At 44.3% G+C, this 11,488-nt stretch overlaps 1 protein-coding gene across 1 annotated transcript; it reads left to right on the top strand.

Annotated features, from left to right (window-relative positions):
- The first annotated feature begins 1,153 nt into the window (after nt 1–1,153).
- LOC135907171 (uncharacterized) lies at nt 1,154–10,703 on the top strand. The gene is made up of 5 exons (XM_065438841.1): nt 1,154–1,426; nt 2,502–2,613; nt 3,592–3,759; nt 8,896–8,979; nt 10,313–10,703. Exons 2-5 carry the CDS (start codon nt 2,548–2,550, stop codon nt 10,376–10,378), a joined length of 384 nt encoding a protein of 127 aa, XP_065294913.1. The 5' UTR covers nt 1,154–1,426; nt 2,502–2,547; the 3' UTR covers nt 10,379–10,703.
- The last annotated feature ends 785 nt before the right edge of the window (nt 10,704–11,488 follow it).

Here is an 11,488-nt window from a genome sequence, read left to right as displayed (position 1 = left end):
AACTTTTACGCCCATCACCAACGCTGCTTTCATGGTGTACGAAAGAGTCGAGTGCTGGAATATGTGGCTGTTTTCTTATAGGTACAGATAAGCACGCTATACAGAACATACGAGATGTGACAAGACACCAGGCGACACACCAGGCGATGCGTGACACATCCACTCTACGAGTTTGCACAGCCGTACTGTAATTACATGACTAGGTGAACCGAGGTAGCTTCTTCATAAATTAAGAGCCCTTGGCTCGTGCATATGAGATCTATCTGCCTATACATATGTGGCTGAAGCAACAGCGCACACGTGTCAACTGAAGATAGTGAACAGACGAAGAAATCTCATTTCGCACACAATATTGATAACACAATTTTTTCGAAACTCTTCCAGCATGAACAAAAAAAAGCATTTTTTTAATAACTAAGAATCTGTCCCCTGTTTCTTTTTTTCATTGAAATAAATGTTCCGTAGCAAAAGATATAAGTTTTCCGTTTGTTCTTTATTTTTCACATTTATTTTGCACAGTGTAGGGTATCAAGACACCTAAAGACATAGAAACACCACAACAGTTAAATGAAACGAACTTAGGGAGATCTACCACCACCTCGTTTAAAATGTCAACACCCCGTTTCAAACGTCAAGGGAGTGCAATTCCTAATTGCAAGGTCACCTCTTCTTTAACGCATTCATCAATGTCTTTACTGCTCGTGAGAGGCGCTCGATGAATAGAATCAAATAATCCACCACATAATCGTCAAGAGAACAGCCAGCTGCCACAGATTTCGGGATAAAGACACAGATAGCTTCGCTTTAAAAGTGGTATACCGTGTTGAACCGAGCTCATCAGCCATATGCCACTATATCATTTGGCCAACGAGAACAGTTCAAGCACAGGCGCTTAGTGAGACATAACGCACGACAACGCCCGCAAAGTGGGATCAAAAGGCAATGTCAGGTTCGCTGTAAAGGAAGAGAAAGATTTCTCGCACACTATTCTAGTTATTCCAGTATCTCCTTTCTTTCTTTCTTCTTTTACGTTGCGTTTCTCGTTTTCAAATAAGAATTTTCTTGCGCTACCTCTTGCCGCCCGATTATCGGCCCGTCCTCGTTAGTTAGTGGGTGCGAGCCATGATATACGATCATCATCATCATCACTTGTATGTGTAAAGACGACTTACAGCATTTATTCTATTCTCTCTCAAAATTCAGTTTAGCGTTCGCATTTACACGGTTTCCTTTAACCTCTCGTTAATACTTTAATATGACAAGTGTTAAATTCACGGTTATAATGTTCACTAAAAAGAACACTCGTATGACCGCCGGCTCCCTGGTCTTTTAGAGGGCACAGGAACCGTTGTTGGGCAACAAGGACAAGAACAAGGAACTGCGCTACGAACCAGCCGGTCGGAGCCGACGCTGACCTCGATTCAAGGTCGGTGTTCTTGCGCTAGGTTCCATTCTCACTCCGCGTATATTGCGGCAGCAGGCTCCCACGACCTTTTGACATTTTAGGGTATGCACGACAGAACACTGAAGGACGGTGAGGCGATGGCGTCAAATGGGCAGCTATAGCACTAGCGGCCAAAAATGTGGCACTGGCGCGAATACCTTTCCAGAATCGTTCGGCTATATTCGATTACCTTGACAATCATTCTCGATGGTTCCTGCACAATTATGTTCTGCAGTGCGCCGTCATCGTTCTCTTGCATTATTATCGTTTGCTACGGTTGCAGTGGCCTTTTCCTAACCACCAGTTTTGTTTTGTTGTTCAATGATATCGCACCTCGATTGACTGACAGGATTCAGACACTTCGCATGAACTGCATATGTTACGTTATACTTACCTACTGTGGTGGCGTAGCGACTTTGGCGTTGCGCTGCTAAGCACGGAGGTCGCGGGATCGAATCCCAGCCGCGAGTGCCGCGCATTTCGACGGGGGCGAAATGCAAGAACGCCTGCTTACCGAGCATTGGACGCGCTTTAGGAGCCCCGGGTGGTCAAAATTAATCCGAAGTCCTCCGCTACAGCGTGCCTCCTAATCATATCGCAAGATCATATTGCTCAATCATATTGCTAATCATAACGGTACGTAAAACCCCAAAATTTATTTTTTTCTAACACGACACGTATATATCAAACGGATGTAGCTCATATGCCAATAGAGCATAAGAAGATGAGGCGTACAGGCAGGTACGCATACAATTCGCAGATTATACCAGTAATCGTCTATTAGCCAGCATAACGAGGATGGAACCCTATAGTCAGAAACCACAGAAGGCAAGGCGGTGGTATGAAGTTGTTCATGTTGGCAACTGATGGAGACAGCTCAGAAAGGTAATTCTAAGCACTCAGTGTGTTTTCGTGACACTCGTGTCTCGCGCTGTAAACCTTGTTCCAATGCGTGAGATACTCGCCAATAAGTGATAAACAGTACGCGTGGTTTGGACCAAGCAAACAATAGATCCTCTTTTTTTTCTTTTTTCTTTCTTCCTTTTTTTTTGCGCAGAAATCGTGCACCAGCAGCGCGCCCAGAGCGTCAACAACCCAGAGAGATGGTGGGCCTCTACATCCGGGAGTACACGCGGACGACCAACGGCTGGCTCAACGTCGTCGAAGTCGTGAGTATGAAGCATTTCGCGAGATTTTACCCGCACCCGCCGTGGTTGCTCTGTGGCTATGGTGTTGCGCTGCTGAGCACGAGGTCGCGGGATCGAATACCGGCCACGGCGGTCGCATTTCGACGGGGGCGAAATGCGAAAACACCCGTGTGCCTAGATTTAGGTGCACGTTAAAGAACCCCAGGTGGTCTAAATTTCCAGAGTCCTCCAATACGGCGTGCCTCATAATCAGATAGTGGTTTTGGCACGTAAAACCCCCTAATTTAATTTTTTTTAAATTTAACCCGGGTCATTCCGCCAGAGTGCGCTCACGTCGCCGTGGATTCGTCGCTGCTGGCGCGGATCGAGCGAGCCCGTTGCGCTCTCATAAGGTGTGCCGGCACAGGGTTTGTTTAATTCTGCAGAAGGTTAAGGTGCATGTGGCGCCGATCAGACGCATTCGTCGAACACGTGGCCATAAGGGGGCAGGAAAAAAAAGTGCTCACCGTTGTGAGATGGAGGTTCACAAGGATGCGTGAAGTTACTCGCCGGGATCCTCGAGATGCCACGTGAAGTCGAGAAATTCTCGCCAAGAGTTCTCCGGAGAATTTCCAGAGCAAAAACAATATTTTTCCAAAAGATGCCACCCGAAGATTAGAGAGCTTTAGTTTAGAGCAATACTTTTTTTTTGTTGGGCTAGTTGGTGCATTACTGACCGCCAAACAGACGACCGTGCCAAACAGACCCGGCGTGTCTCTTCTTCTTGTGTCGTCTGTTTGGCGCTATAGTACTTCATTAGTTCAGAGGACGCAAGCGGCTTGCGCACGCAGGAACTAGGGGTGCCAGTACTGCGCATGCGCCGACTCATACGTAGGAGCCTGCGCATGCGCAGTACCGTCGCTCCTAGTTCTTGCGTACGCAAGCCGCTTGCGTCCTCTCAACTAAAGCTCTCTACCACCTAGCCACGCGGGCTCCGTCATTCACGCTCTTGTCGTCCAGGTTGTCGGGGCTCTCCTGTGGCTCATGTTCGCGGCCCTGGGCGCGAGCACGTGGAGCGAGCAGGTGCTCTACGGCGCGGCCGTAACCTTCACGACGAACGGGAGCCTCTTCCTGCTCGGCTGCGTCCTCAGCATACCCACAGCTCTAATGCTACCCAAGCTGCTATACGTAAGCTGCGGCAATCTTTCACGTGTCTTCGCAGGCCACGCGAAACTATGGTACTAAGAGGAAGCTTTTGCTCGGGCCCAACTCCCACGCGGCCTATTTCAAGTACATGTAGAACGCCAAAACGTTTTTCTGAGATAATCCCTGGACCGGTCTTAAATAAATTGTTGCATTTAAGAGAGAAAGTTAAATTCTAGTGAGTGTTGGAAGCGGAATTTCAATTTAGGCTCTGAAGCTTGTTAAAAAGATTTTCAAAAAATCGAAACTGAAAAAAAATAGAAGGATGAAGTTTACAAATTAATAGCTCTGAATAAAAAACAGATATAGCGGTTCTGTACACGGCATCCATTAGACCACTGAAAGCGCACAACTTTGATATGTCATTTGATATCTTACATTAATATGTTACGTAGTGTACAAGGGTTCTGCAGGAGCTGTATTTCCATATTACAAAATTTTTTGAGATTCATGTGTAACATATTGAGTTTGTCCGCTTTAGATGTTCTATTAGATGCAATTCATCTAATTGTGATATAGCTTTTCACTGCCGAATTACACAGTTCTAAACTTGATAGTGTCATTTTCTGAAAATTTTCCATTTTTGCCACTTTTAAATAAAAAAATTGACGACCTAAGTAAAAAATTTGAAACCAGCAGTCACTAGATTTTAAGTTTTTCTTTTAAATGCATCACCCTCAACAAATTTGGTACAGTGGTTGCCGAGAAAAACGCATTCTTCTTTTACGTGTATTTAGCTAGCACCCGAGCTAAAGCTTCCTCTTAATTGAACAGCACGGCGCCATAGCTTGCCGCTGTATACGTCTGACCCACAAAGGGGATAGTATATTTCCAGGCATATTATTTCGCCGATGATTTGTCCCGAGCAGGTTCAACATTGGCACGTCAAAACTACCACCTCGGTAGGGAAAACAATAGTGCGAGTTTTTTTTCTGGTGCGTTAAAAAAAGCGAGGCGTCACGAAAGTTGCGGCACAATAAATTACAAAGTATTTGCGCTTCATTCACTCAACCGATAGACATTGAATGTTGTGCCAAGAGGAGAGCGTGATAGTTATGGTCTAGCTCCTACAAGACAAGCAATAGCGTACAAAAGAAAACAATACAGCTTGTGCTCGTAAATACTGATCGTTTAGTAAAAAAAAACAAGATTCATGGCAAGAAGAATAGTGAAATTGAACGAGGCTGGCCTGCAGCCACCCTAGAGGCTGTCAGCTTCCTCTCCCGACGACCATCGGTCTGAGTAAGCGTTCAGACTGCATCCAAGAGAGAGCGTTCATGCACTACACGACATAAGCTTGCAGCTTTTTATTTTGTTTATGCATGCATTGCACCACAGTTTACCACGTAAGTGACAACGATACCATGTCTTTACCTTCAGCATTTCCCTCATTTCCCCCTAAACAACTTTTATGTTTTTATTTTTCGTGCAACGAATCACAGGTCACACGTGTATTCAGGGAGCGCAGAAAGGGAGAGACAGGCATGCGACGAGGCAAAGTCAAATTTGTCAGCACTTGTGAACGCACAAGTGCACGCGCAGCGGCGTTTCAACACACTGCGAAGACCAAAATCACAACAAAATCTAGAATCTGCACGGCGATAACACAGCGCAGTGTGAGCATGGCGCGAATACAACGTACTCCTTTGGGTAAGCAAACACATAGGACAAAAAAGAGAAAAGTTAGATGGGAGCTGGCGAAGCGCAGAGCGATAAAGCTGCGGCAGGAAAACGAATACAGTGGTCGGAGTACGAAACTACGTGAAAAGAACGTCGTATAGAATGGAGTGGAACGCGATGTGTAGTACCTGACAAGGGTGCATTCAGATAATGTATTTTATTCCTGCTTATTTCTGCATGCTCTTTCGCTTGATCAAACAACACACAAGTTCACAGGGAGATGCGGGCTTGAAGTGATGAGCAGGTGGCCGAACAAGCAGCGTTCATCAGAGCAGCTACTGCCCCGACGAAAGACAAGTCCCCTTGTCGAAACGTTGGCTTCGGCGACACTTCTTGTTCGATCCCCTGCTCGTTGCTTCACTTGAACAGATCCAGTCTGACGTTACCCACCGTGGCTGCTTAGTGGGTATGGTGCTGGGCTGCTATGCACGAGGTCGCTGGATCAAATCCCGGCCACGGCGGCCGCATTTCGATGAGGGCGCAGTACGAAAACACCCGTGTCCTTAGTTTTAGGCGCACGTTAAAGAACCCCAGCTGGTCCAAATTATTCCGGAGTCCCTCACTACGGCGTGCCTCATAATCAGATCGTGGTTATGGCACGTAAAACCCGATAATTTTCCAAATTATAAAGTGTGACGTTCAGTTGCAAATAACTCCGCAGTGTATTTATATCTTCGAGAAAGGCTGATCGATTTCCGCATGACGAAATCTGGCATTGCACCGTGAGTCGACCGTAGCCTTTAGTATCTCTTGTGTTGTGTATCGGCCCCTTTTTCGTCATCTCAGTTCTCAATAATTGCCCTTGCAGAGCTACACCTTTAATTGTAATGGTTACAACGGCAGGATATATATATATATATATATATATATATATATATATATTCTGGCGCTGAAACGCACTTGTCTTGAGATACCTGCGTATACAGCGAAAAGATGTTTTTCCTCAAACGCTTCAGACGGAACGTGTTTTAGTGTTAAAAGCATTGCTGTTTGTTGAAGCAACATTGACATTGATTTAAAAGCTGCAAATTCTAACAGTTTGGAATTCGCATCTCTAAATGCTTCCATATAGATTTAGATAACAGTGGTAAATTTTAAATTAGCCTAATTTAAAAGCTCCAATTTGTTACGAGTCTACAATTATTGCACGCAATAGCGTTTCCAAATTTAGATAATAATGCATGATAAAATCTCAATCAGTGGGTAATTACGTTTTTACCTCGCTCTTACATGTTAGAATGGCCTTAGAGATATGCAATGTTTATGCGTGTGGGAAAAGTTTCAGTTGAGAGGTGTATGTGCTAGCGATAACGTGTGCTTCGGGCAATCATTTTTAATCTGCATGTTGGAAATATCATGCACTGTGCTAACTTTTGTGAGTGAGTACTCGTATAGCTTCTGTGTAAAAAGTTGTTTTCAGATGTACACTATTATCATTATTGCTTGCCCCGTGCGCAGTATGAGCATTACGAAGAAATGTGTATGAGATTTTTTAAAAACTATCATTAATAATCTCCGCTCATGCAACACCTTCTATGCACTGATTGTTCAACAACAATTCAGTCATAATTTCATATGTATTTGGTCTATTTACCATTTCGCTACTTTTTCGCTACATATTATCTTGCTTACAAAGATGTTCCACCTCAAACTATCATTGTAATCACGCTTTCACGTTTGTAAGTGCGTTAGTTCAATTTCTGTGTATTTCTACAGTGTGGAAATGCATTCCAGTCCTCAAAGTTGTGTGTGGTAGGAACTTTGTGGAAGGTTTTTTTTTTCTTAATCATTTTCAGACAATCATTTGCTATCCATATTTCCTGGGGACTAGTTGTTTTCTTTAGGGAGATAAATGCGAGGTATTCAACGTATACTCTTCTGAATAAAATGTATCAATTTGTTTAGTGCAAAATTGTGGGGCGAAACTAGGACACGGGCGATAGACCCTACGCAAAGAAGCGCGCAATTCTAATTTATCAACAAAATAAACCAGAAATTAAATCTGATTTAAGATGTGAAAACTGCTGCTCTCACTATTTTGCGAACTTCGGAGAAGCACCGCATGAAGAGATGAAATATAAATCCCTGAACTGTGGATATAGGGTCTTCCAAATTCTACATTACGCTATTGTTCCTTCGCGAATCGCTCTTTTCTGTTCAAACTTCTTAAACGTTTGACGTAATATTGAGGTGTTCGTAATGTTGAATGCATTACGTGTGGCTGAGCGAGTAGAACGCGATCGACCCAAATTGCTATTCTTGTTTGTTTTATTAATTATTGCATAAAATTTGTGTTTCACGTTACCGGCTACTGAAGTCGCCACCTGGTCACGTCCAAATTTATGCTCATCTACCGTGTGTATCATGTTAGTTCCACCATACCCGCCGTGGTTGCTCAGTGGCTGTGGTGTTAGGCTGCTGAGTACGAGGTCGGGGGATCGAATCCCGGCCACGGCGGCCGCATTTCGATGGGGGCGAAATGCGAAAACACCCGTGTACTTAGATTTAGGTGCACGTTAAAGAACCCCAGGTGGTCGAAATTTCTGGAGTCCTCCACTACGGCGTGCCTCATAATCAGAAAGTGGTTTTGGCACGTAAAACCCCATAATTTTTTTAGTTCCACCATAAGTGTTGAGTTCTTTTTCTTTTTTTTTCGACCCCCGATGATATTGTCCTCACTCTTATAGATGAGGAGAGGGCAGCAATATACGCAAGCGCCCGAGTACCTGTCGGTAATTTAGGGTTTACACGTCTGCCGCTGGTCCCTTCCCACCAATTCTGGACATTGCCCCTACGCCCATCTATCGAACTTCACCGCAATGCGCAAGCTCAACTCAATAAGCAGAATTTCTCAAAATGATGGTTCGTGTATCCTGATGTCTGTCACTACTACGTTGCCATAATGTATTAATTACTATATTGTTAAATTACTGATAGGTGATCAACCTGACAGTTTTTGTGACCTCCTTCTGTACTACTAATGATGAATGCTGAAAGGCCGCCCGTTTGTCAACAACTTCAGCTAGATGCGGTGAGAGGGTACGCCCTTCTAATAACACGTGCATTTATGGCACTTATTCGTAAATTACCTGCTGCGTAATAGCCACTGTTTTATTCCTGACCAAAACACTGCCATAACGCAGCAAAGGCTAACGACTCAGTCCCCTAGATACGCACGTTAATAGAAGGACGTACCCTCTCGACGCACCTAACTGGTAGTATTGAAATTCGGTTGGCCTTCCGACATATCTTATTTTTTATTTGTTAATGCTGGCCACTGAGTTAAGCTAGTGCACTGCGGTGCAGTTCAAAAGACAGCCGAAGGGTACGAGTCTAAAATTTCTAGACATCTCCTTGCACGTTTCTCGTGCTTAGACGTTCCTTGCGCGTACCTTGCAGTATACACGCGTGGGTTTGCCTACAAGCGTTTATTTATTTCAGTTCACCATCTACCATCTCGTTGCCGGTGCGTCCTACCTGTACGGGGGCATCGGCAGTGTGCGCAATACTTCCTACACAGATGGCGTGAGTTGTGCTTTACTGTTTTGCCGTTAGGGGGTTCCAGCACTACCCATTTGGACGCAAGTTCACGGTTGCGACGGGCAATGCCGACGTCGCATGGATGTTTACGAAGCAACACCTTATGCACAAATATGCACGCTGCATTATTCGGCTACGATATCATAATCATGATGTTCGACACCGTGATGGAGTGGTTAAACTAGGTTTCAGACGCTCCGTCGCGAAACCCAAATGATTAATGCTTCTCGCAAAACCGAGAAGGCTGGATCATGTTATCCCAATAACAGGTGTTAACTGCCCAACGCGCCAACAGAGATTTGATGCCCACAACGAACTCATTCACGGATACAGGGAGAAGTTCCACGTTTGTTTTACGTGAAGGTAGTCTGTACTGTCGACACTGGATTAATATGCAAGACGAAATCCACATTCTAGTTATTCGTGACATGCGAGGGTTTATTAGCCACGTGCCCACTCAGCTAAGATCGCGTGTTACGTGACGTCATCGGGCAATAAAGGATGTGCCACATCCGCCTCCATGGCTCTGAGTAGCGTTGGCTAGCACTCTTAGTAAACATAAATACCCAAGTTAGTGGATGGATTCAAGGCCGTCGCCGCAGCACAATTGGTACGGCAACGCATGCGTAATGCGGATGTTATGGGTTCGGCTCCCACGGGCAACAAGTTATGATTTCGTCCACTTTCATTTCCCTCATTATTGTCTACATTTAAATTTCAACTACAGCCGATTTCCCCGATGCTTTCCTTGGCTTAATTGTCTGTTGGCTTCGTGGTCATGATTAACAAAATCGAGCCCCTCGGTTCCCCTTCTTCTCTCGTTCGCACACACACACACACACACACACACACACACACACACACACACACACACACACACACACACACACACCTATATATATATATATATATATATATATATATATATATATATATATATATATATATATATATATATATATATATATATATATATATATATATATATATATATATATATATATATATATATATATATATATATAACATTACCTTACCAGCAGGCTTACTTTTTATGCTTACTCTATTCGGACGTTGGACGTAGCTGCAACTCTCTGAGCAATTATATTTTGAGTTCGATGGCATTGCTATCCCCAAATGACGGATCCTTACGAGGCAGACTTGAATAAATATGTTTTGGTTTGCCGCGACAGATTAGGAGTGTGTGTGTTCATTCCCTTTGCGATATATTTCATTCCCACTTTAGTCCCGCAGGAGCGTCCAATGATTTCTATAATCACTTCCTTTCTGTTTCTTTTTTTTTCTTCTCGTTCTCCAGATCACGGCCATCGTCTGCGGGTGCTTCCACATTGCTCACTTCGCGTACACCATGTACGCGAAGTGAGTGCTACCAGCGCCCGTCTATACCATCAGCCAAGCGAAATTCAAGGGTGCACGTCGGAAACCGCGACCCAGATTTTTCGTGCCTTCGCGAAAATGAATAAAGCACGTCACTGACGTCCCTTTCAAACATAGCCGAAAGCCAATGTTAGGAAGGAAGAACAACATACAGTACGCGACGCGGAAAGTAAATAACGACTCATTAAGACACGTTACTTCATTCGTTTTCGAGTCAAACGCCGGCGAAGCTACCCATGCAATTTTTATTTCTTCGTATATACTTTGCGTGTAAAGAATGAAACGTTTCGGCTAAAAGATTTGCAAAAGCTCCCAAAAGCAGTGATCACCGATCACCTATTAAAACAAATTACGTAGCATAAGATTGCATTGGATGCACATTGTTAAAGGCGAAGGAAGCGAAACAAATAAATACAGAGTGCTTAGAAACAAAAGTGGCTTGTATAATGAGATGCTCATGCCTTGTTTTCATGCTTCCGGGTCAAAATGCGCATTTGTTTTATTGAACGTATGGATTGTCATGCTTCAAAATAGCAAACAGGTCTACCAGGGAAGGAACGGTACAGAGAAGCCCACTATTCCCGATGAAATGTCCTCTCTTCAAGACACCCATGCCCATTGTTTAGTGCATGGGTGTACATTCAGAGTATTTCAGAGGGCATACATTCAGTGTATTTCGAAACAACCAACCTATAGCTACCTATCTGCCACAAAGAGCCAAGAATGAGACAAAGAATGCTTCGCATTAAAAAAATATCCGGTAGAGGGCAGAGTCTCATATATATATTCAGACAATCTCGTCTGAATGCATATTCGCACACGCGGGAACTTCGCTGTGGCGCCGCTAGACGGCGCGGTGTGGCTGGAGGATAACAATAACTGATATTCCACGCACCACCTCAGGTTCCTTAAGAATGCGTGACGTACGCAGCGCATTTTTGGCGCAGCCTGCCAATGCTTCAGGTTGCTGTCCTTGAGAAATCCTTGTGCTGGGGGCTTGATTTCGCTCAGCGTCACAGAAATTTAAGGGATCTTTTTCGTCATCGTAGAGTGCCACATTCCCAGCGAATTCATCTTCGTGCTGCCTCGCACTTCA

This window comes from Dermacentor albipictus, chromosome 4 (genome assembly GCF_038994185.2).
Source record: "Dermacentor albipictus isolate Rhodes 1998 colony chromosome 4, USDA_Dalb.pri_finalv2, whole genome shotgun sequence".
Lineage (NCBI taxonomy): Eukaryota > Metazoa > Arthropoda > Arachnida > Ixodida > Ixodidae > Dermacentor > Dermacentor albipictus.
This window is presented reverse-complemented; position numbering and strand designations above follow the sequence as displayed.